At 29.4% G+C, this 27,883-nt stretch overlaps 2 protein-coding genes across 13 annotated transcripts in view; one reads left to right on the top strand and one right to left on the bottom strand.

Annotated features, from left to right (window-relative positions):
• LOC105257707 (transient receptor potential-gamma protein) overlaps window positions 1-27,883 on the top strand; it is a 94,252-nt gene that overhangs the window by 26,963 nt on the left and 39,406 nt on the right. For 5 of the 12 annotated variants that reach the window (XM_011268504.3, XM_011268501.3, XM_011268508.3 and 2 more), the window contains one exon: window positions 12,155-12,197. The gene's annotated coding sequence lies outside the window, so the exon portion shown is untranslated. Of the gene's footprint in view, window positions 1-10,338; window positions 10,589-12,154; window positions 12,198-22,546; window positions 22,692-27,883 lie in introns of all 12 variants that reach the window. The other 7 variants (XM_011268512.3, XM_011268506.3, XM_025409715.1 and 4 more) reach the window with 4 other exon arrangements.
• On the bottom strand, window positions 2,571-5,467 carry LOC105257713 (protein THEM6; the record flags this gene model as incomplete). Its single annotated transcript, XM_011268521.3, has 3 exons — window positions 5,282-5,467; window positions 3,163-3,377; window positions 2,571-2,804 (listed from the first exon to the last, which is right to left on the bottom strand). Coding segments are annotated over exons 1-3 (600 nt in total), but the record flags the coding sequence as incomplete, so codon positions are not given.

The raw sequence follows: 27,883 nt of genomic DNA, 5'->3' as shown, positions 1-27,883 counted from the left end.
TTTTTTGTTAATATATTCCAAAATATTCACTTTAATTTTTTTATTTAGTTATACATATATCAATTCCGAAATATTTAATATAATTTTATATATTATTACCTCTTTTTTCTCTCTCTCTCTCTCTCCGATATTCTTTTAGCATTAATATTACTATGCTGAAATGGACTAAAAATGGTTCGAAATATCCGTATATTTATGTATATGTTTTAACAAAATTAAATATTTGGAATATATTAACAAAAAAAATAGAAAAAAAATGTTCTTGTACTTTAATTATTGTGCCTCAGCTCTTATTTGTCAATTTTGTCATTTAGTAATTATTATTAATTCATGTCGTAATTGTGTTGCAGTGAGCTATTTATCATATATTTCGTTTATCTGATTATATGAGAAAAGAAATTCTTTTATTCCGCTACTCTCTTTATTAGTTTACCATTAATATTTTAAAATTTACATATTTGTTATTATATCTTGGTAGACTAGAAATTTAATTTCACAAATAGCTCTTTCGTACGTCGAACACTGTGCTTTTGTTACAAACCAATTTTAAGGAAATTTACATTGTAATTATGATATTAACTCTACCTGTTTTAACTCTATCTTTCCAGATTTTCAAGTCATTTTTCTTTTTTCTTCATCCAAGTACATCACATTTATTCATCCTTAGCCATTTGTTTACGTTATATTCGTTTCAGCGCAAATCATCAATCATTAGAAATGAGAACAAGAGATATTCTTTCTCCTTTGCTTTCTTCTTTTCTTGTACCTTGACAAAAAGACTCGCTTCGAAAAATCAAGAAATTAAATAAATTGAATCAGAATTTTTGAACTTTCTTTCAACTTATGTACTTTTATGTAGCAGATTTATTCTCATACTTATACAATTTAAAAGTGCGTGCATGAAATCAATATAAAATACTAATAAATAATAAGGTTTATTGAGCAAATTTGGGAAAATAAAACGGAATAATAAATCTCATTTTAAGTAAAAAACAATATGATGTTTTAAGCAAAACTAGCACAGTCGTTGATCAAAGTTTACGACGGATCATATTTTTCTCCAACGTCTTTTCGAGTTTCCGCGTTAAGAGTCGTAGATGGCTCCATTCCTGAAGAGCTCTCGGCGTCTCGTTCGTAAAGACGACAGAAATGAGCCGTGCTGAGAAGGAGAAGGCAGAAGAAGGGAAAAGAGGTCGCGATGGCATGACGGAAGATGCTTTCGATATTTGCAGGCTGTCGGTACCACGTCATGCAACATGTTATACCAGGAAATTCACTGCAAATCTCGGAAAATGACCTGACAGTTGCGACGAATATCTCGCGACTCTGCTTTTCTCCTGCAGTTTTTCTACACTGCATTTCGAAACTTTTTCTCATCGTAAATCCATCATTATTGCGTATACCGATCAATAACGAAAAGTGAAATAAACATAAGATGTGATATTTTTTAAATTTGAAAACACGACAATTTATGATCTGCAATAAATATGTATGTAAGAAATGAATTTCGATTGTCTTCAAAAGTTTTATGAACTAAATATATATCTTCTGTTAATCACAGATATTACACATATTGTAATAAAGAAGACTGTTATGATTCCTATATAAAACTGCGTTTCAAGTTGCTTCTGCAAAATTATAATGATTTTTTTTAAATAATAATAAATATGGAAATATAAAAAATGTAGAAAATAATATTATTCTACGATTTTGAAATTGGTTTCAAATTTTTATATTGTAGAAGATAATTGTACAAAAAGAGAAAAACGCAATACACAAATTCTTATACACAAATTCTTATTTTTGTTACTTTTTATATTTGCTTTATATATATATATATATATATATATATATATATATATATAATCTTAATAAAATATATTCAATATTTTATTTTTATTAAATATTTTTATATTTCAAATTAAAACATCGAAATATTATTTCAATTTCAAAACATGCGTCAAATAAAAGAATATTTCTTTTATATATATATATATATATATATATATATATATATATATAAAAGAAATATTCTTTTATATATTTTTTCGTTATATTTTCTCATGCTTGTATAAGATATACAATTTTTAAAAAATATATTTAATATTTTATTTTTATTAAATATTTTTATATCTTGAATTAAAACATTGAAAAATTATTTCAATTTCAAAACATGCGTCTAATAAAAGAATATTTCTTATTTTTAAAATGTTTCTCTCTTTTACATTATAAATATAAATATATGTATATGTATATGTATATATATATATATATATATATACATATACATATATTTATATTTATAATGTAAAAGAGAGAAACATTTTAAAAATAAGAAATATTCTTTTATTAGACGCATGTTTTGAAATTGAAATAATTTTTCGATGTTTTAATTCAAAATATAAAAATATTTAATAAAAACAAAATACTAATATATTTTTTAACGATTGTATATCTTATATAAACATAAGAAAATGTAATAATGAAAGAAAATATAATAAAATTAATAAAAATTAGATCAAATATAGTGGAATGAATGTACATTAAAGATTTAATTATTATTTCATTTTTCCTTGATTTCTTAAATTTTGAGATGATTCTTTTATAGTTTCCATCCATAATTCGAATTCTTTAGTGGGCTTCGGTTTACATGTTTTCGGTTCAATATTGGCAATTATATCTTCTATTGGTGTTTCCGATCCAATTATAGTTTGTCTATTTAATATGATGGCGTAAATAAAATTATTTTTGAGACCAATGAATTGTTGCTCCATATAAAAGTGCCTATCATCCCAATAAATAAGCTATAAATTGGATGTAAATTAAATTTTATAATTATTTCTTAGAAAAAAAATACGAAACTAATCTAATTAAATCGATTAATTCAAAAAGTCAGAGTTAATTCCGTAAAATAAAATTTTTGTAAAAAAATTAAAAGATCATTTTATTATCTTATTTAAGAAAAAATTCTCATAAAGAAAAAAATCGAAAGATATTTATTTATATTATCTGCATATTTTTTTAAAATTTTCTTAAATCTTGTCAGAGATTTCTAGTATTTTTTATAAATGAAAATTTCAGGAAGAAAAATATAATTTTTTAGATTGCGTTTTTTTAACAATATAACTATGAATAGACAAACTAAATTACAAAAAATATTACCTTTGTGATGATCTTGTACGGCATAAAAATAGAAATTGCTCGACGATATCGTACAATACTTGCAGTTTGAATAATAGTGCCATTTTTTTTAGTGATTGTCGCATAAAGTCCAGATCTATCAAAATAATAATAACGCGCAAAATCCGCCTCACGTAAGTATCTGGCATTATTCATATGTATAAAAACTATGTCTATATCTTGAGTAGTACAAATTCCTAAAAAAAAGGAAAATTCCGTCAAGTATTATTATGTTAAGTATATATTATTTTTATCTTGATATGGTTAATATGAAATAAAATTCTACATCTGAAAAAATTTTGTTTGGAAATTTGAAAATAATATCAAATAATAATAATAATAAAAAAAGCTTATTTAAGACCAAGAAAAGTGCAGGTGGTATTGCGTTTTGTAAATCTATAATTTTTTTAAAAAAGAAACTAAATTCTAAAAGTACAAACGTTCGGTTCCTTAGTGTGACAATAATAATTTAATAGAACATATAAAAGAATATATAAATAAATTGATAAATAGATAGATATAAATAGAAATAAATAGATAGATATAAATAGAAATAAATAGATAAAAAAATTATAGTACTATATAAGTCGAATAATAAAATTGTAAAAATAAATTTAATAATTAGAGACTTGGCTCAAATAATCAAAAAATTAAAAAGAAAATAGCATAAGAGCCAATGCGCGGTAGTTGGAGCGCAGAGAAGTAACACTTCTTTTTTTTTCAATATTGGTTTATTGAAAACATATTATAATAACAAAAAGCGAATGTTTCGGATCAGCTTTTGATCCTTCTTCAGCGCGGTGTTAACAATATATATTACAAATAGTGACGCTGAGTTCGTCATCGAGTCTCGTGTAAAAAACAAATAAACATGAGGCACACAGCGGTATATTGTATTATTAATTATAAGCAAGCGCGGAATCTGATCTGTCGTGACGTCGCATAGCATAACTATAGTATATTTAATTGACTGTTGGAAGCAAAGTGCTTGCTAGATCTCCGCGTGATGCAATTTAGCGTCACCTACGCGTCGAGAAATTATAAAAATAAATTCGTTTAATGTAACGCGTCACTATTTGTAATATATATTGTTAACATCGCGTTGAAGAAGGATCAAAAGCTGATTCGAAACGTTCGCTTTTTATTCTTATAATATGTTTTCAATAATGATATTGAAAAAAGAAAGAAGTGTTACTTTTGTGCGTTCCAACTACCGTACATTGGCTCTTATATTTTCTTTTTAATTTTTTGTAAAAATAAATTTCAAAATGAATGAATTATATAAGTAAAATGTACATTTTACTTATATAACTGTAAATGTACATAAAATTACACATAATTATTCATTCATTTTTTTTACACATATAATTACACATAATTATTCATTCATTTTTTTAGCAAAAATAATCTGAAATAGAACTAGCAAGCATAAATTACAATAAATTATAATCTTATATAATTCGTGATCATTGATTTTGTAAATGATTATTTTAAATGTTAGATATTTTCATATTCAACTATTTTAATATAATTATAATTTTAATATTTCTCGTAACATTTTTTTTAAATTATCCCTGATAAAAAACATAATTTTAACGATATTTTAATGAAATTAAAATGTTACATGAATGAATACAAATTATTTTGTTTACATCTTTTTCCATAAATAAAAATTAAATTTATTTTCTGTACTTATCTTATTGTCCAAATAATGTCTTTATGTGTCGTTCAACGAACTAATAAATTATTAATAAATTACTAATAAATTATTATTAGTTAAATTATTATTAGGTATTATTAATCAGCAATGAATTAAGAAAGAGAAATAAACACATACATTTTCTCTCTCTCTCTTTTTCTCTCTCTCTCTCTCTGTCTCTCGCTCCCTCTCGCTCTCTTTCAGTTATAAATATATTACTTTAATTTGTACAACTCTTCAAATTCTTTGCAAATTGTACTTGCAAAATTTATATATCTGATAAATTAATGTATTTAAATCTTATTTTTCATAATTATTTTATGAAGTAATAAGTTTGATAATTTGTGTTGATAAATTTATACATCTAATCTATATATTTATACATCTAATCCAATAACTTACCGTAAAATGTAACTGTATCCAATAGCTTCTTCTTTCTACCAAATAGTCTTCCCCAATAGATAAGGAAAAAACAGTTTAAAAAATAATTTAAATCAAATAGAATATAAAGGATGGCGATTATCGCCATGCCATAAAAATATAGCGGAAACATAAGAATAGTTAATATGTGCTGCTTCTCATCTGTTTTAACACTGAGCAATGACACGAAGATCGACAAATTAAAAACACGTTAATGTTGCGAAAACTCAAGAAAGTCACGTGCAGTATAATAACAGCGAGACACAATATATCAATACACAAAAAGATCAAATTATAATATCCGCAGAACAGTTGATTTCTTACTAAGAGATTTAATCGATAACTTAGATTTATATAACATTTTTATGATCATTTATCAATCATCATGAAAAATTAATCAATTATCATTGAAAAATTTTAAATGTAAATTCTGCTTATAAAAAATGTTAAAGCAATTTTCTACAAGTGAAAATTGAAACAGAAAATGACAGTGCATATTGATCATACCGATTGTATCATGTATTTAATATGTCAAATATTTATTTATTAATTAAAATAAAGATCGCATAGGCTTAATGATAAAAATCATTTATTTTTTATATAAATTTTAAAATAATAGAATGGCCAAAATTCGAGCCAAAACAATAATTGAAATAGCATACGTTTATTAAATTCTATAATGCAAAAATACATAAAAAAATAAACCAAACGATCTTTGATCTCACACTTTAGGTCACTTTCAGTGGAAATAGATATTAGAACGCTTTACATAAATAAAATATAAATAAGATCGTTAGCTAGACTTAGAATGCATTATAAATTATAAATGAAGTCGTCATATATACATAAACAGAGATATTATAACCAAAATCATGTGGTGAGATAAATTAAATAATGATCAAAATAAAAGTCAGTCAAAATTTCTGAAATGCATTATTTGAAATTAATATCAAAAGTAAAAATAAATCAAAAAACAGTCGAACAGATTTCGATGAACAATAGCACTCTTTACGTTATTCTTATTATTATAATAAGAAACAGTTTATTTCCTTAATACTACAAAAGTGTTATTCCATATGCAACGAGCCAATTATTTTTTTTGATATATATTTTAAAATAAATTCTTAAGTGCAATACCTTCTTGAAAAATTGCGATCGCCTCCGATCTTTACTGAATTGATGATATTCCGAAACGAAACTCGAACGTGTTATTTGAATGCAGAACGGATAAATGAATAACTCTTAACATTTCGGAACGTTCAAAGGACAATGTTATCTGTTGTTTTTGCCTACCTTTATGAAGCAAAAACATCGAACTCATCTTATCTCATATATGCAGTATCCACAATGATGAAATAAAACAAGAAGTTGCAAACGTATTCAATTATATTGTAACTCGTAAACACGTGTAATGACATATCTGAAAAAAAATCGAATCATTTATAATGTTTTATCCTTTTATTTTAAGATAAGAATGCGAAAAATCTAAAGACGCACATATATATCACCCGGACTTTAGACCGTAGATAATTAACATATTGACACACACTATTGAGATAATTAACATATTGATTTTTTTAAAAAATTTGCGTCAATATGTTAATTATCTACGGTCGACATCAATTTTTTATAGTCTTGAGTCGCTATCGATACTTCTCACTGGGCTCGACAGTTTGATAACAAACGATGCGACGTAAAAAAATAAAATATCCGGGAAGAACGATGAACGGCAAGGGATTTCCTTTCGTTCTTAACGTACACTATCATTTATTCTCACAGAAGTTTTTCCGTCACACACAAGTATATAAGAAAAATTATATGTATAAGAAACGATATATATCATATAAACGGTTAGATACAGGATTGTATTTATGCTAGACTATATATGTGTCGAATCCCATTTAGGAGAAGAAAGAAATGAATCCAGCAGAAGACGTTTTTATACAAAAAAACATCCTAAGTTAATTTATATGATGCTTCCCTTTTCTGAAATGAATATATGACTCAATTTCGTAGGTCTATTGTATATCCAAATTTGAGTTCATTAATTTGTAACGATTTCAATTTCCGGTTACAATAACGTGCAACCATTCCAAGCAATTACCGAATTGTCCTAAATTCATAGGTCGTCGTTCGCAAATATCGCTGGACGATGCGATCGAACAATCGTAACGCAAAGCCGGACTCGTGACATCGATTAACATGTCGATGCGACGTATCCGCTCGTAAAATTGGGCCGAATAATCGATCGACTGTTCGGCGAAAGCTTCGACGTGTCACGGGTCCACTTTCGGATTTACGATCAACGTATTTATGTGCACATGTAAATTTTCGATGGGGTATTTTTGCGGATGCACAAATTCCTCCTGGCAGCCCGTCGTCGCTTTAATCAATGCGAGACGCGTCCCCAAGCGCGATTTAATCGAAGCTCCATTCAATCGCTATTATGACGAAGTAAATAGCGCTTGTGTTTTTCTCTCTACGTCTCTCCTTCATTACGCGTTCATCGTTACATGCATACTTTCCGGCGACGTGCAAAACCGAAGGAAATCGAATTCTACCCCATCTCTCTCATTTATCTCTCGTTCGCGCGTGTTCTTTGTCCACGTTATCGACGCCATTCCCTCATGCCACGCTGACGGATAAGGAACGATAAGGGGGTCTATAGAATGTCACCTTGCGAAAGTACAATTTCGCTCGCAGCCATCGATAGGATATAAAAGATAAGTCGACAGGAAATCCCGGGTAGCATCATAAATGCACGAGGGACCTTCGGTTGCACATTTTGCAATTTAAGCACAATATCTTTTTTTTATATATTTCTGTATTTTATAATGTTTTGTTGCTATTTTTTGACGCTGCGATATATTTATATTTTATTTTATGTATTCTTTATATGAGCAACTTGTATCATTAATGTTTGATTGTATTTTCAATGCAATATTGAAATTTCTTGCGCTCCTGTGCACTTTCGTGTTCATCTCTCTCAGGAACATCGCGGAATATTTAATTTGAAGTCAACTGCAAGTTTGATAAGTACTTAGTTGAAGATATTAAATTCAGGCTTCCTTAATACACGACGTAATCAGTTTGATCTTTTTTTCAGGAATTTGCGTTTGCGAAATATTGAGAATATTTAATTAAGTTGATCGCGATGTGAGATTTATTGGAATTTATGCATACGTATTTTATGTAAAAAGCTATAATTTTTTATCTTTCATTTTTATATATACTTGAATATTTATTAAAAATTATTTAAAAGTTGTTTAAGATTAAAAATTAAGATTAAAAAAATTATTAAAAATTAATTAAAAGCTTTAGATTATTAAAGAATATTTCAGAGAATTCTCATGTTTTTTTCTTATTCTTTGGCAATTCCAAAATTTTTCTGTGGATCAATTTATCATCGAAGAAGAATTAAAAAATATATTTTGTCGTACTGTCGAAGAAAATAAATTGTTTGGAAATATAAGCGAATTTTTGGCAAGTTAAACTAATGGTGCCAAAAATTGTAGAGTAAACAAGCCTTTAAGCGGGATAAAATTACATCAAAGTAATGTCGATCGTCATGATTTCATTAACGTTCGAAAAAGAAGGATTGCGTCCATGAGTTACAGTAGCAATCTTGCAAAGCATTGATCTTCATATCTAAATTTAGAGGACTAATGGAATTGAGATAAATTCAACGAGTTGGCAAACATCGTATGACTCGAACTATCCACGTGGCCTATGTTGGTTGTTGGTTTTATGGTCGTTGGTTGATAACGGCACAAAAAAAGGACAGTCCTCTCCGCAATCTGTGAAAGGACTGCGACAGTTTATTTTAAAAATATAGGAATGGTGTTGTTGCTTTGTTCGAAATTATACATAAATTGCACTTAACATTGACTACTAAATAAGAATTTATTATCTACAAGATATTTTATTTCTTTTGCACTATTTTTTAATCACAGACTTTTTTCTATCTTTCTGGAAGTTATTTTTTTTAGCAAGAATATCGATGGAAGTCATTTATTATAGCCAATTTCTAATAGCACATGACCTTGCAAGTAAATATTTGATCTTTAAAATTTTATCAAAAAATAAAATTTATTTAAATAATTAAAAAATAATATCATAAAATTAAGATATCTTACATAATTCATAAAACTTAATTTGGCGCTAAGAATTTTTAATTTTTAATTTTAATTGATTTTGCAATATTTTATTATTCAATTTCAAAAGCCAGATTTTAATGTATTATTTGTCAATGTACATTCTTGAAGTTCGAGATGCAAACTTTACGAAACATCCTGTTTACACTCGTTCATTCCTAGTGTATACATGACATCACGAAATGTTATGCAAGCGAAAAGTCTTGGAGGTTGGCTTTATAAATTCACAGCGAGAAGTTTATCAAACAGGAACAAGGTTGTCGTTTGTGTCCCACATTACGAGTTTCCACGAATTCCATGTGAATTTATCAATTTCACGTGAAGCTCGGTTTTCGCGAGCAGACAGCGAAACGAGCTTCCATCAATTTTCACGGCTTACGTGTCCCGGAAGTGCGGCACTTATGAACAGAAAAGGGCCGCCATTAGAACGGAGGTCTGTACGAAGCATCCGTGACAGAGACAGCGAATTTCGAACTGACGCGAAAATACATCGTAATGACATCGAATTTCTTCTGACGTTCCATTTTCAAGGGATTAACACATCTTGTGACAAGACTCGTGATGCTCTATATATAAAAAACTATATATGTATATATGTATATATATGTGTGTAAATCTTTTTCTAACAACATGAAAAAGTTCATCTTTTTCTACCATTTTATAAATATAAAACAGCAGACAAGAATTTGATTACAATTTAATTTAAATTTGAAAAAAGAATATAATAGAATTCTTAAAGTTAATAATAATAATATAAAATAATATAAAATAATATAATAATATAAAATATAATGATAGAGAATAATAATAATAAAAATAATAACAAAATAAATTAAAAAATAATAATGTAACATAATTTAGAACGTGTTAATTCGCTGATATTAGGATCTGCTAAACCGGAAGATGTGATAACATGGATATAGCGAGAGGTATCGGCGAACATACCCTCAATCAGCCTCCGACGTGCGATGTTATTGGGTTCTCGATCGACACACTTGAACATTGGAGCGCGAAGACGGCGCGGGCCCTAAATCGAGGAGAATTGCAGGAAGCTAAGGGAAGCAAGGAGGGCAGATTATCGATTTCCCAAGCCCGGAAGGTCTAGCCCGCAAGGAAGAGGCTGCTCTCTCAAGAGGTACCTCTCGCCATTTCCCTTTCGCAAACGCGAAAGAGGGTTAGCTGAAAATTTCTCTCGCGGTAAAAGAGAGATGAGATCATGGGATATCTTCTTTTGCCGTATTTCTATCTTCCGAGAAAGTCACGATTTTCCGAATAAATCCGGTTTATATTTCGCGAAGATCGCAGCTGTACGACAATCCGCGTAAGTTGAAGAAGAGTCGCAAAGGCAGTTTTTTCTCTCCTATAGGTCTCATTTCTTTTTTACGAATGTATAACTCAAGACATTTGTCGATGTCATATTTCACGATGTCGCATAATTTAATTATTGAGATCGCCAGCTGTGACATTGGATATCTTGTTTAATAATCGACACGCTCATTCCTGTATTTTTTCTATTTATTTTAACAAATTGAATAGCATATAGATTTTTCAATTATTGCATGAGTGCAGTGTATAGTATATAACACAATATATTGATATATTGAAATAATTTTTTACTCTGATGAAATAATATTTTAATAACAATAATAACGAGGACTGCCTTAAGTTTATTCTGATATTCAGAATTATATCTATTTTTCTTCTAAGAGATTTATTAAACAATAAAAATTAATTATACGATTTAATATACGATTTTGTCACAAAAATACATAAAATTTAAAAAATTCTTTCTATTTTACAAAAATTAAGCTTTTATAATACATACATTTTTTGTAATATATGTTTGAATTTCTTGATCAATTCAATTTAGATTTCTATATATAGAAATAATAAAAAGTTTATTAAATAATTAAAATTATATGTGCTTAATCACACATCGCATTTTATCACGAAATAATTAGACTATTTTAAAATGACTTCGATAATTTTTAAAAATCAATATATTATATGAAAGTTAAATAACAGATTTAAATTACTTAAATCTCAATTTTCCTTAGTTCTTTTTTTAAGTTGATAAGCAAAGAATTTTGAATGCGCTATATATTTTGTAAAGCAAAAGTTTTTCGTGAAAGTTACAAAGCGCGCGCAGGATAATATAACGTATGGATGTTGATTTATTGCCGTGTCTGTCGGACAGAAAAAGAAAAGTAACAGTATTTGTTAGATCTCAGGGAAAATAGTGGTATGTAATATTTTACCAACGATCTCGCATCATTGCCAAAAGTTGAAATTTCGTTTGTCATTGCAAAACTGAAAGCATTCTTTTCGAGCGCACGCGCTATCTCGCTATTCACCTTTATTCTGAGCAAACCTCATTTGACGGAAACAAGAACTTTTTATAGGCAATCTTGGGAGTTTATAGATCGATAATAAGATTGGTTGCGGCTACCGAAGGGCGTTATAAGTAATGATGATTTTATATGATGGAAGAGAGACCGTGCTACATATAAAACGAAAAAAACGTAAAAAAAAATATGATTACAAATTATAATATATGTATGTGCAATGTTATGAAATAAGTTTTTAGTCTAAGGTAAAATTTTCTGCATCATATATCCTATTTTATCTAGTTCTATTCTATTCTACCTTACTAAGATATATGATAATGTCAGCATCTGATTATAAAATATTTCTGTTTCAGTTTTCAGCCGAGGGCGATCATGACAGGAACATACCGGAGATCGGTGAGTGCAAATAGAAAAACAATGCTTAATTTCACTGTTGTTTATTGTCCTCGTTTCTTACGACCAATTTTTAAATTCTTGAAATTGTTTTCCATTGCTTCAAATTTATTTTTAAAAATTTTATTATGTGCAAACTTACAAATTTTCGTTATCTCAAAATTAAGAGCAAATAAAAATTTATATACATTTTCTAACAATGATAGTGATATGAGAAAATAAAAAGTTTAATGAAAAAATAAATTTTAATGAAATAACACATTTTTAAGACTCTCTCTCTCTCTCTTTCTCTCTCTCTCTCTCTCTCTCTATATATATATATATATATATATATATATATATAACTGTAATAATATATAGAAAATACAGAGAGACAATATAAAGAATATTGTTACATAAATGTAATTAACATAATATATTTAGAGAAATATCACCAGCCAGTTTTATATATTGCGAATAACCGACAATATAAGAATTAAAGTAACGCGGCATACATATTCCGAAATTATTCACGGTATTAACCGGTACGTGATCAATCTCCATAAATTTTACGTTTCACTGCGCAACGAAATGCAAGAGAAGTATCGTAATATCAAAAATCTTCAATAGTTTTGTTTCGACATGAAAGATTTCACTTTGCTAACACATCAAAAGTTCAATATTCTTATTCACCCTACCCAAGGAACTTTGAACGCACATAGTCATGTATTTCGTACACGTCGTTGATCACGATGAACGATCGTTCGCATGGATAGATGGTAGAAATAGCCGCTGCATTTTACGAAAATATTTATGGAACTATTTAGGGCGTTTGAATTACTCTCAAGATTCGGCGAAAAAATATTGGCGAGAAATATTTTAGCGAGAAATATATTATAGCGAGAATCTCTCATTGTGCCGTCATATATATTCGCACGTTTATTAAAATCTCTCTTCCTCTCCGTTTGAATCTCGTTAGAATTCGAGGAAATTCTACAGAATGGCATTCATTCGACGATAATTATCGCGTTTTATTTCGATGGTTGCGCCTCGTTTTATTTTTTTTGTATTTTTTTTTCAAAATTATTATTCATAGTTTCAAGACTCGAAGAAAATTAACTATTACTAACATTATTATTTTTGTTATGCTATTGGAAGATGTGTTCGTGTACGATCGTCGAATTTTCGCGCTTCAATAACTGACAATGGTTCGTTCAACAACGATATCATCCTCGTTATTCACGCATCATTTGTCTCGTATCCTCCATTATATATATTTCTGATATTCTGTCAGAAATGTCAACACATATCGGAGGCGATGTCATGAAAATCAAGGAGAACGAAACGCGTAAGACAACAAGGCGTAATTTTTGTAAAAAACTTTGGTCAAATTTTGCAAGAATTATATCAAAATATAATGAAATTTTAGAGTCTCTTTATCGTAAATAAATGAAAATATCTGTTAAAATTATGAAATCGAGAGAATAAAATCTAGAATTATATTTTTTAATTTATACGAGAGAAATTGCGCACCTTTTCTAATAAATTTATAACAATTTTTGCGATAAAATAATAAAAGAATAATTAAAAAATTACAAATAGTAAGCAAAATTGAAGAAAAATGTTTTAATTATCTTGTAATTTGACTCAGAATAAATTGACAAATACAATTAGTAATGATTAATATAAATAGTTATATAAATAATTAAACCAAAACTAATGGAATATTAAAAGAATATTCAGATAATTATTTAGAAATTCATATTTATATCAATTAAGTAGAAATAATTTATAGATAAAAATTTTTAATTTTTTTTATAATCGTGTTTTATCTGAAACAATTAATTACTATTTTAAATATTATCTTCAATACGTAAATAATAGCATTGTGTAAATATCAGAATAATAAAGAAATATGAATTTAATGAAAATATTTATAATTGCTTTACAAGAATAGATACGCATTGAATTTTAATAGAATTCTAGAATATTGAATTTACGACATAACTCTGAACCATTTGGCCAGCTTCCGGACGGACTTGCTTGTTTGCGTTTAAAACCGCGGCCTTGTAACCCGAGGCTGACTTCTAATTTGCTCTGGGTGCAAGATCAGGTGTGAACACTCGGACAAACAAGCTAAAGGATTACGCTCTAATCGATATCTGGTAATTGTTTACGTAGTACTGTGTGAATTGCTATTTTGCATACGACTATGCTCGTAAGGATAACACTGGACCGGCATTACAGAAACGCCGAAACTGTTGTGCTCTCCCATAGGGATGTTGCGCATCCACGATGCGCGGATACAATTGATCTCGGCGAATGTCAGGAACACTAACTGTAACGTCGTGTGTGCTGATTAAAGTCTTAATTGTACGGAATAAGAGCAGATTTCCGTCAAGAAAATTTGTTTTTTTTTTGCAAAGTTTAACAGTCAAAACTTATTGAAGTTAATTATTTAGTTTGTTGTGGATTCTTTATAGAAAGAAAGTAAAAATGTTTGAAGAATACGCCAATAAGATCGCTCGTAAATCTCACGAATAGTGAAATAGTACTTTCGCTATATTGTAAAAATTTGAAAGTTAAACTTTGCCATATCTTATCTCGAGCTTTAGCTGTCGGCATAAAAAATGTTATTAATGTAACATAGCAACTCCTTGCCTTTAGGAAAAAGCTTGATGTAAGATAAATGAAGGAAAAGCAAACGATTATAACGCGTAATGATCTTCTTTGAATATGTATAAATTTACGCTTTGATAAACTTATTACATAAAAATACAATATTATGGTTTTTCTTGTCACATAATACGAGATGGGAATGCACTGGAAAAGCACTCAGACTAAAATCTACTTTTTTCAATACTATACGTTTCCCATGATGCGCGCGAGGAATCCTTGCCATCTGCGAACATTAGTCCGCGCATTATCCCCCTAAATTTTTTCCTCCGGTCCATCAACAGGATTGTAACGGGAAACTGATTCGATGGTTCAGAGAAAGAGAGACATTCAGCTATCGGATTTCTAGATCAAAACTTAGCCGGTCATGTTCGATTCTCCATTCGCCTGCGATCTATTATTTTCAACGCGGCTAATGCACTTTTTTCAATCGATCTTATTCCAGCACAAAGAATATCTGTATCGAGATTGCGTTTCCAAATTCCTGTGTCGAAATTGATCGTTGTTGTCTCTCGTGTCTCGGTCTTTTATTTTAGTTTAGTTAATTTCATTGATTTTCAAATTAAATTTAAAACCATAATTAATACACCGCATAATCAAATAGTCTCGATTTCAGAAAATTTTTATATTTTTATATTATTTCGGATAATTTAATTATTTAATCATTTAATGCTTTCTTTTACAATTAAAAATAAATTACAGTTATATTTTAAAATTTTGCATGTGTAATTTTTTAAGAATTTATTTTAGAAAAAATATATATATATATATATATGTCTACAGGATCATAGAGAGTTATGTAGGTTTGTTTTTATTCGTTCGTTTTTTTATTTTCCTGTGTTATTTATTTAACGAATAAAAGCAATAGCTATTTAGTTTGTATTAACTTATATGCGATATGTAAAAAATCGTGCAAAATATCGCAATAAATTTCACGAATTATCAGGAGTGCAAACTCTGGTCGTTTCTTAAAAGCTAAATGCGTCGCAAGTAGATACGGTCCACAATACATTAGACGATGATGGACGCACACATTCTTCCCGCAGTGATCTGACTGGCGCGCATACTCCCAAAATTGATGTTCCCGTTACTTCTCGATGTCCCCTTTTGGACATAACGCGATTTCGCCATTAGCTTAACCGCTCATGGGGTTAACCACAATTCAGAGAAGCAAGTTTCTACCATGAGCTACAACATCATCGACGTTGCTCTATCGTGTTTTAATTTAATAACTTTATGTTGCAAGACAAGTCTATCGAAAAATTGTCAAATATTGTTTTTATATTGTAGATATGAAAAATAGGACAAATAATGACAGGGAAATATTATTACTTACATACACTCATTTATCATACGCGTCGCGTTTGTTTGATTGAATTCGGATTAAATTGAATTCACACATATCGTTTACGAGTTAACGAGATAATGATCGATTTTTCGATTTCTGAAGGATCATGCGCGATTTTAATTGGAGAAATTCACGAGAAGCAAAAAGGATATTGGTCAGCTCTTATTTTAAATGTTTATTGATTTAAAATAATTATATGTCAAAAATCTTATTTTTAATAATTGATAAATAATCGCGCAAATTATTAAATTGATTGTTAATCATTAACAATTATTGCACTTTATCCATAATGATCATTAGCAAGTTAAATAATTGAATATTGCACGTATAACAGTTATAAATTATCAAATGATTTACTGTTACAGTTCTCGTTTGTCATTCTCTATTGGCATCTTTGATAGGATGACTTGCGTACGAACTGTTGCGAGATCATGCGCTGTCATGATAGAATTATCGTCATATCAGACAGCTCTCTCGATTTTCGAGCTCATTGAGCAATCCCATAATGTCTTTATGAATAACCTGATGAAAATTTCGTCTTTTATTACTTCTATTATTATCCTATTTATATTAATTCTAATAAATTATATACATACTTTAATATAATATCCATATTTTTTAATAAAAAAAAATATTTAATAATTTTATAATTATATAATATATTTAACAAGTTTACATTTTAATAATGTAAATACTTCAAAAATTTGTAGCATTATTATCACACATAAAATTTTAATCGATTTTCTCTTATAAAATTGAAATGCGATAACATTTAATTTTTTTAAATTAACTTATAATGTAAAAGAGAGAGATCTCTAAGTGCTTTAAATGTACTCTTATATATATATATATATATATATATATATATATTGCCTCGCAATATATAAGGATAATTTTCGCACACTTTCTCTCGATCACCGTTAATCATTTTCATTATACTCATTAATGACCCATGTTCATTTATGCACATTATAAACAGCAGATACGAACTGCCCCAGCTGTGTCGTCTGACAAGCTTTCATTTCATTATCAAGTTCATGGATTACATAATGATATAAAATAAAAGTATAAAATATTTTTATTGAAAACTTCAGTAGAAGAAAAATTTTGTTCAATATTTTTCAATTTTATTAAATCATATTTATAATAATAAAATACTTTGCTTAAAAGCATACTAATTAATATTTTCATAACAAATATATGCAATATAAAATAATAATATATAAAAAATATATGTATAAATATAAAATGTATTATAAACATAAAATTAACAATCAAAATCAACATAAATTATCTAAAAATTAATACACACATAACGGTTTAAAGCTGTTGATGTCAGAAGCATGTCAGACGATTAAAGGAAATTTTTTCAATTTCTAGAATATTTAATTGTTCTTTAATTCCTTTAAAAAACAGGGATTTATCTCTGCCATTAAGCACATAATAATTGCACAGATCTGTGACACAATTGGAAGTTAGATATTAAAATTGTGCAGAGCACAGTAGTGAAAGATTGTCTCGGGTCAGACGGAGCGCCATCCCGTTGCATTTAAGCCTTCTAAATATCTCTCGGTGAGCAGACAAAGGACGTTTTATGATTTTGGCTTCCCGCCAAACGAGTGCCTACATGCATGCGTACATACGAGGAACATCCGTTACAAGTCATGGCTGACGGACGCTATTATTTCAGCGTTCGTGTAAGTGAATCCGCATAATTAGGAGCGGAAAGAAAGGACTGATATAGAAGGAAGCGCTGTACTATTGTAATCCCAACGGATTATATACGGAAATTGTGCTTATTATTTATCATAGCGTGTTTCAGCGAATAAAAAAATTATTATCTGCGAGTCTTTAAATTAATTTATCGCGTTCTTATTTTTTCTTTCTTGAGAAAAATTTTTGAACAAATTCTTTCTTTGAATTTACATCGAGTAGTGAGACGTAATATCGGTCAAAGAAGTTCGGAAGTACGCTTTTTCAGAGAGAACAAGATTATTTCGATTGGCAAAAGCTTTGCATCGGAAAAGGAAATCGTTCTCGTATAAGTATGTTAAGTGTTGGGATTTTGTAGCTTCTGTCGGAAATGCATAAACTGATGAATAATAATATCTTTTCAAAGGAATATCTCTCAATGTCTTTCCAAGTTAGACAAGCTCATCGAGGAATATCTCTTTGAAATATTATATTCTCGATACGAATTATCTATCGTGCACAGTGGAGAGAAATGTTATGCTTAGAATGGAGAGATTAGCTATGTAATAAATTTATTCAAACTTGCATAACTGAAATAATATTGTTTTTGTATTATAGTTGATTAAGTATGCATATATATACAAAAATTAAAATTTATAATCTCAAATTATTCCATATTCAGAGTAATAACGTAGATACATTATTTTTATATTTCGAACTTATTACTTCTCATTATAATTTTCTTCTATTCTATTAATTTTCTTTTTTACGATTATACGAAATAGCTATATTTTTTGTTATAAATCATGACATTGCAATGGTTTGGCATTAACTGATTCGTGGGAAACGAATGTAAAAATCGTTTAATCGAGATAAACAAAATTAAATTTTCCGAGAAAAAGAGAAACAGAAAAAGAGGAAAAAAGCGACACAAACCGCAAGAGTTAGTGTGGAATTTCTCATAACTTTTTTATTTTTCTGTCTGTGTGAAATCATGAAGAATCTAGTTACATGAAAAGAGCGTGGTGGACGTCGGCTTTGCGTCTGCGATCATTTCAAGCGAGAAACTCTGCTCGCCGAGAGAATTCTGGAATGGCATTTATTCCTTTAGCAACTCAGTTAGTTATGACGCGATAAATTGTCACCTACTGTAGCCCACGAACAGTCATTGCAACTCGTTCATAATTTCTTATCATTCCTCTTTCACTACTCTGGTTCCTCATTTATGCTATCTCAGCATCTATCTCCGAAATAAACATAAATCCTGTGCATCAGCTAAGTAATATTTGGAAAGGGAAAGAAAAGCGGAAATGAATGAGAATGATATATTAAGAGTTATAAAAGAGTTATAAAATAGTAGCATAAGTTTTGGAAGCATAAGTTAGCCTTTTTCATTCTTTAAGGTTATTTATTAAAAATTCGTTAAAAATAATAAATCTGTTATAGAATTATATACTAAATGATTTATTATTATAACAGATCAAGATAAAATAGAAAATAAATTTTTCAATATATATATATATATATATAAAAGCAAAACTGAAAATAATGGCTAGTTTAATATTTAGCGTTTTTTATAAAAACTGATTTATTAGCATTGCTCTGCACACATGTCTAATTCTTCTAAAAAATGAAAATGAAAATGAAAAATATTCCTGATATATTTTTTATTTTTATTTTTGAAAGAAATACAACATTTCGACTTTAATATAATTTGCGATTTTTTCCAAATAACGGAATAATAGTCCTATTTATATATATTTTTATTAATTGGTATATTTTCAAATTATCACATTTAGGTATACGTCGACGAAGCAGCGAAAATTATTTTGCACACAGAAGTTATTCAGTACGATCAAGATGTCCGATTCATTCAATAGTGCCATCATGGAAGTGGCGTCAGAAAAATCTGTCAGGCTTTATCACCCTCGTGTCTCGGACACACGACGCGATATGTCATCCGCGCGCACCTAACAGAACGGAATAGGATTTAAAATTCGTAACCCGACGGAATTGTCTGCGGCATTTCGTGTTCCCCATCTTTCTAACACAAGCTAGAACAGCTTTGTCCTTCCTGTGTCGAATGACCTATTTTTCGGTCGATGCCGAAAGCAATCGGGTCATCGTAGGGAGAACACAAATTAAAGAGAGGTCAGCAATGGGAGAGAAAAGGGAAAAAAACTGTGGGACAAACGACTTCGTTCGACCATTGAAATTAAATTTACCTGTTTTTATGCGACACACGTTCCTCCTGAGATTACATAGATGGATCATTAGTTATGCAAGCTTTATCACACATATAAAAGAACGAAATAGTGATTAGTAGACTCTCTGACTTTTCGAAAGTTACTTTGTGATATACAAATTGATATGAAATTAATCGTATCTCACTTTAACTGTAATTTAATTAAGAATCATTTTTTCGAAAATGACGTAAATCGAATTTTTTAGCACAACATCTTCTTTCAGCGAGCATACGTATATAAGCGGTTTATGCATATATGTAAATATAGTATTTTTGGCCACGTAATTTTCATGAGAAAGCAAGGGAGATAAAGGATTGCTTGTGGAATACGAATGGGAGGCTTGTTATTCAGCGAGAACAACAAATTGCGTTCGTCTATCGTGCAGCTACATCCACTTTACATAGACGGGCAATATTTCCGGCTTTTCATTCGCTCGTTATATTATAGCGAATCATGGCACGCCGAAATATCGCCCTCAAGCGCAAAAGATCAAAGACTATACATATATTCACAGTCTTTATATTCTTTTTGATTACCGCGTTTCGATTCACTTAAAATACGCTTTGTGCATATGCTATATTACACTGCACTTAATATAGCGGGCAATGTTTTAATTTGGCCTGCACAATTTATAAATGCAGCATGTGCGAAAGAGATTTTACGATAGAAATTAATAGTTTAGTTTGATGTGTAAAGAGGAAACTATGTATTCAGTTAAATATTACAACTTTTTCAATTGCCATGTAAAAAAAATAACACGTAATGATTATATATATATATATATATATATATATATATATATATATTTAGATTGATAAAAATATATTTCGAGAAATATTAAAATATAATAATTTAGAATTATATGGAAAGCAATTTATATTTTATTTTAAAAATTTATATTTTATTTTTATATTTTATTTTAAATTTAAGGATTGCATTTTCCTTTTTTTCTCATTGTTTTTCTTTTTTGAATATATCGCGAAATCAGTCGTTTGACGTAGTTTGATTTATTGAATAAATATCGATTTTTCGTTTGATTTACAAATGAGTCACTCAGGAAAGGCTCTCATCTTCTTCCTCATTGAAATTCCCGTTACAGCAACGCCTTCGATAAATTCAACGCCGCTATGTAAAAAGTATAATATATTCCATTAATTTTCTTGTATACTGCGATTATTATCATTACGTATCACGGAAATATATCGAAAGTTTCTCATATATCTATATGATTCATATTATGTTACACGCTTAATAAGTTTGATTTTTTGCGTAATAATACGAAGTTTCACATATCAATATCATGTTTCAGGAAAGCATCGTGTAAATTATTGAGCAATTTCTGCTTGTACTAAAACATCGTAATAAAAGGTAACATACGCGTGTCGCTTTCCTCATTATTTGTATATTTGTAATTTTTTTAACGTACACCTTTCTACACGATAAGAAAGAATTATGTAATTTAACTGTAATACTCTAGAATAATGTATAAACTTCCTTTATATAAACTAAAGTTAAAATTAACTAAATAGTTAACTAAAGAAAGAAAGAGAGACAAGAGCGTGGGACTTACGAAGATGAATGATTATCGCGGAGTCAGGGATACAAAATGGCAGAAACTTCTACCCTGGCAAAATTTCAATTTTAAATCAATATCGTTCGATAGGATCTATCGTTTGATAGGATGCGCGAGAATATTGACGAATGTTTTTGTGGATTTCTACTGACAATGTGTTTTATAGCCATGCGAACAAATTGCAGTAATTATCTCCTAACGTAAGCACGTATATTAAAGTTCCTTGATTGATTGTAGTCATGAAAAACAAGTTCAACAAAGTTCAAGTAAACGTGTTTACACGTGTAACTCTTTTTATGCTATTCAAAGACTAGCTATATGCATATCTTTTAACCGGATCTTTCAGTGTGGAAGAAGATCTTTCGCCTGAATGATACGTCAACTTATTAAAAGATATCAAAAGATGAAAAAAAGAATGGCTAAATATAATCAATCCGTAAAAATACTTCAGGAAGTTAAAAATTAAGAATTTAAGAACTTATCCTTCCTTCATTTCGCGGTAGTCGTATTTCCTGATTTAGCTCTGTTTGTAAACATCCTGCATACCCGCATAACATTACCGCAGTAACCTTGATAAAATCGCGCGTAAATTCATAGCGGAACGCGAGGAATTCTTCTTCTGCGAATATCTTTTAACTAAAGTTTTTGAGAGATCGCACTCATAGTGTCGCGTTACACCTCGTCACTCTGTTTTTCCGGTCTCGGAGTATTGGACGGAATGAAGAACGTCGTCTCGTAAAAGCCCTATACATTTAAGCCCTGACCATCTGTTTATTCTCACCCGGCGCATTCCCATTTGACTAATTTTTCTTTCCTTTTTTTTTCTTGTCTCCTACAGATCTGTCTATTTCGCAGATCTCACGGTGATATTTCATCCATCTGAGGAAATTTCCGAGGATAGAGGAGAAAAAAAATTATCTCCGTCGACTCTGCGACTCTGTATTCGCAATCCGTGGCCGTCACCATTATAACTAAAAACGCAGGTGAGCCCGTATAACGAGGACTGTTAACGAAAAAGTCTTTGTGGAAACGTATCGGAAAATCTTTGTGACTCGTATCTATTTTTGACATAAAAGGGTAACCCCATCATTGGAAATACAACCGAAACGATATAACAACATAAAAAGATAAATGAAAAAAATAAAATTTATTTTTTTAGATTACTTTTTTAAATTATATTCTTTGTGGAATTATTGTTTTATTATTCTTTCATCTATCGATCGACCAAAGTTTTTTCTTTTTTTTTGACACAGATTTACAGTACAATACGAGGTGATTATTTGAAGTTTGTTCACCTAATATACCTCCTCTTTCTCCAAAAATATATATAGCTGTAAGAAATTATGTCACTTCCATAATATGTGTGACCTGTTTTATAATTTCTATGTAATCACTTTATAATGTGCTCAGGGGAATGGAAACCAGAACGCACAAACAAGTAATACGATTTAGGTGTTAGTAATTTCAGAAGAGAATATCAGAAATTTTATTTCTATTTTTTTGAGTTCAGAGAGAAATTATATTTCTTGCAGTAAAGATGATTAAGTTTCATAGTTTAATTACATGAATATCTTACAGTATAAATAACCACAAGTCACTTTTGTATCAAACTTCTACTTTTATTTCCACGAAATATGTATATGTCCTATGAAGCTTGTCCTAGAAAAGAGAAATGAATTATCTATATACGTATATGTAGTTTAAAATTCCACGTTCTATACTTATGGTTTTCAAATATATACAAGTATGATTTTTCTCCCGTTTATTTGATATTATGTAATCATTGAAATCTTTGTTTCTATTATTATTTATTTTTTATTTATTTATATAAATATTCAAAAATTAGTATATCACAATTTTCCAAATAATTTCGTACATCTATTAGGTATTTAATTCGTCATAGTTTTTGCAAACAATCATCAATTTAGTAGAAAAATTTAATTTGAACATGAAAACTCTGTACATTACAATGAACTTTGTGTAAATGTCACGACTACAAGCAGCATAAAAATTATCTTTCTCTCTCTCTATCTCCTCTCTTTCCTCTAACTTACATTGATCGAAAGTAGTTGGCCGCTTTGGTAATGTAGTTCGCTAAAGTAATAACGACGTTTTGCACTTTCTTCCTGTTTCATCGAATTGAAAGTTTCACAGTCTGTCTGTATCCCAGTGCAGCAGAGCTGTAAAAATTCGATCGTAAAGTTAATCGGTGCAGAAAAAACCCGCATTTGGTAAATTTTTTTCTGTTTTCTTTCTCCATTCCGTTTGAAGTCTCATTAATGATGTATTTCCGAAAGTCATAAAGTTAAATTCGAACACGAAAACGCGAATTCCGTGGTTTTCTCTGTAGCGAGAAGTAAACAGAGCACAACGAAAAGAGGAAGAGAGAAGAAAAGAGAGAAGTACGTACACAGAGAGAGAGAGAGAGAGAGAGAGAGAGAAAGAGAGACAGAATGAATAATGATGTTGTAACAAAGCAAAGAAATTTCCGAAATGCATTGTGATAGTTTTCTTAGTAATGTAATTCCTAAAGCTTGCAAACATTGACAATGCAAGAATAGACCGACTAGTCATTATCATTATAATTAACAATGTTTTCTCATTTATGTTAACAATTTTCTCGCGTGCAATTGTAATTGACTCTTAGTATTTGCACAAACAAATATAGTCAACTCTACGTGTTAATGATCTATTTAAACATATTTACATATATATTTTCTTAAAATTCATGTTTTTAGGTTCGTAATATTTTACTATTCAAAAATAGATTATTTATTTTAGCACTAATAATAAAAGCATCAATTTAATTTAATTTATGTACACATACACACATATACACACATATATACATATGGCTGCAAGTAAGTAGTCGATATTATAAAATTATTTATCGGATAAGTATGAGATGCTGTGCAACAGGTGTAACGGTACACGAGAGATCGACCACCAACATAGGCTACTGCTTGTTTCTGATCGTCGATTAAGTGGCAGATTTCGAAACTTAGTCCAGAGTAATTCCATTATCAACTCTGGTTGGTGAATCGGAATGTGTGTCGTACATCGTATTCAACTGATGTCGTATAATTTATCGATTAAGAAATTTTTCTACTAATCTTAATACATATACATGCGCGCGTGCATACATACACATACTGACATACACATACATACAGAATTTTTCTTGCCAAAATTAATAAAGCTAAAATTCTGATTGAAATTTCAGATTCATATATTATTTCAGTTTCTCGCTTTGATTCGTATAAACAAAGTAAAATAATTTATACTTGAGTATTTCAAATAATTATTAAAATTTAGTTAAGTATTATGATTATATAAGCTTGATCAGAAATAATATATATAAATTATATATAAATTTATATTATTATATTATTATATTATTATATTATTAATTATATATAAATATATAATAAAATATGGTGTGGCAGAAAGAGAATATTTTAGTAAAAATTAATGAAAAATAGTTTGAAATAGAATTATTTTCAGATCTTTGTCTATATAGATTCGACATTCCGAAATTCTCGATTGAGTTTTGCAGTGCGCGGCACATCGCGTAATCCACTGTGAACACATTGATCGTATATCTCACAGATGCAGGCGTCCTCATCTCAGTTTAAGTGACAGATTTTGAAACTCGACCGAGTAATTCCATTATTAACTTATCGATGAACCGCAAAGCTTGAGCCTAGCGTTTTATTCCACTCATCGGTGCATGTAATTGATCGCCCAAATGATTTTCTCTTGATAAACTTGCAAAATCAGTGTTTCAACGATATATATATAAAAAAGTAAACGTTAGAAGTTGATCTCTTCTGTAAAATTACACATTTTCATTTACTGTTATAAAAAATGCGTTTGATAAAATTTTCTATGTTCAGAAATTTTGTTACATGATGTAATTATTCTGTGCAATATTGCAGAAGCAAGAGATAATTGGAAATTAATGACTAAATTTTTAATATTTTATTATAATATTTTAATATATATCATCATCTTTTATAGATGAGGGAAATTACGTATGCATCTCTTGAAACATTGTAATTTTATATTTTACAATGCAATTTTTGTGCTTTCATAATATTATAAAGAGATAAAGAAGAAAAAATTTCCAAATATAATTTTAAAATTTTCACTGGATATCTTTCGGTATTTCCTATTTATTTCGGAGACTACACTCATATTTCAGAAGCGATAAAGATGTCAAACACAAATCACAAGACTTCCACAAAGTCTCCTCAATAATATTTAGAACCAAGAAGTCGTCGGGACTAATACAGCACGGAGCTTACACAGCGAATCAGGAATTCATATCCATTATGAGATCAACGTGAATTGTAAATTATGTATAACAAAAAAATATGGTGGATATGCAGCTTGAAAAATTATTTTTGCAATTTTGTGATCTACACACACATACACACTCAAGTTTCATTTAAATTGCATTTAATTCGATCAGAATTTCATCAGAATAATAACTTTCATAAATATTAATGCGCTTTCTCATACATTTTTAACACCACGAATTCCAGCAACGTAAGCGTTTTGAGCCATATGCAGCCGTATCGGAGATAAGAAGTTTAAGTTTTTAGTTTAGTTTGTTACTAATACACATATAGAGAACAACATGCTTTCTCTAGTCATACCAGAAGCGAAGCAGATAATTTGATGCTATCCCTTTGTAGAATTGAGTTTCATAAACGATTATTCAGCTATGCGCAGCTTCGGTATTGTGGAATAAATTGGCTCATACAATACGAGCTTCTCACTCTGCGTTTGCACTTAAAGCGCAATCAATATCTCCGTCGTAGTTATCTTACGCCCATTTACCCTCCTCATCTCTTATCCGTGCATTATAATTTAAAGCTATTATTATAATTTAAAGCTATTATTCCCATAGAGAACATGTTTACGATCGAGTTATTAGCAGTATCGTTGCTTACGCTTTGATATTATCTCATTAACACCATCGGTATAATTTAAATATAATATAATTTATAATCGATAGTAATATTAAAACACTATACTTTTTACCTTTAAATTCTATTTCTCTCAATTATGTGTTTAAAACATCCGATTATGCGTTGATGCAATATTTCTTTTATTATTTTCTCGCTATTCATTATTTATTCATTTCATTTTTGACAATTTATGTCGAACGGATAATTGATTTTTCGTTTTCTAATTTTTTTTCATTATACCGTAAATAGCTTTTTATTTGAGTATTTGAGCTTTTTATTGTATTGTATTCTCATGCATTTATTGTATTCTCCTATTGATTCAGATGCGGGTCAGCAAATTGCATAAATCCATTATTCTGTTTGCAGAGCATACGATCCCGTGGTTTTACGCAAATTATTTGTCTTTAATAATCTTGTTTCATGTACAGTACTGTGATAGCGCGTCCAAAGAGGGAGGATGACAGCGACAGTTTATTACCCTTTTATAAAGGAAGCGCGTAGGTGTGTAAATGAGATTAGTAGCGTTCAAAGAAATAAAGGAATAACTCGTATTATAGACACGAATTACGTGTAATTATTTCATTTTCGCGAATTAAGCAATGAAAGAGCATCTTCATCCCATCAACCCTGCTCTTCAATCGCATCAGCTGCTTGGTTCTCCGCTTTCTCACTTTCGCGATAGCTGTTGGATCGATTTTGCGAATTATCACCCAACTTTTAGTGCTCGATAAATAGCATTCGATCATTTTTTGCGAACCCGCACGAGGGATTATTTCTCTGCGGACTAATCAGTGCGCGCCGATTCAACGGGATAACGAGCTTCGATTGCCCAGTCCCGAGCGGCTGTATCGCGCGCAATTCATTTATTAAAATCGATTTACGAGACGCTCGTCGAGAGAGGCAATGAATAAATCATTTTACCGTTTTATCTCGATACTATTGCAATCTCCAGTTTTCGAAGCTGAAAGAGTAGTAAAAGAGTACTCCCAATAATTTTTCTTCTTTTATTTTTAAGCTATTAAAAGAATTTTTTTTTAAACTGGCTCAGCTTTCTTTGTACTTTTCTATGATTTTAGCATTATTTGCAGTTATTAATTATAATATATTTCATATTCATGATTTCACATCAAAAAGAGTCTGTTTTGCTTACGCGAATTTCAAAATTTACATTCTATTTTTGAGATTTTTTGCCAGTAACG

This window comes from Camponotus floridanus, unplaced genomic scaffold (assembly GCF_003227725.1).
Source record: "Camponotus floridanus strain SB8 unplaced genomic scaffold, Cflo_v7.5 scaffold28, whole genome shotgun sequence".
Classification (NCBI taxonomy): Eukaryota; Metazoa; Arthropoda; class Insecta; order Hymenoptera; family Formicidae; genus Camponotus; species Camponotus floridanus.
Note: the sequence above shows the minus strand (reverse complement) of the source record. Positions and strands in the feature narration are given on the sequence as shown.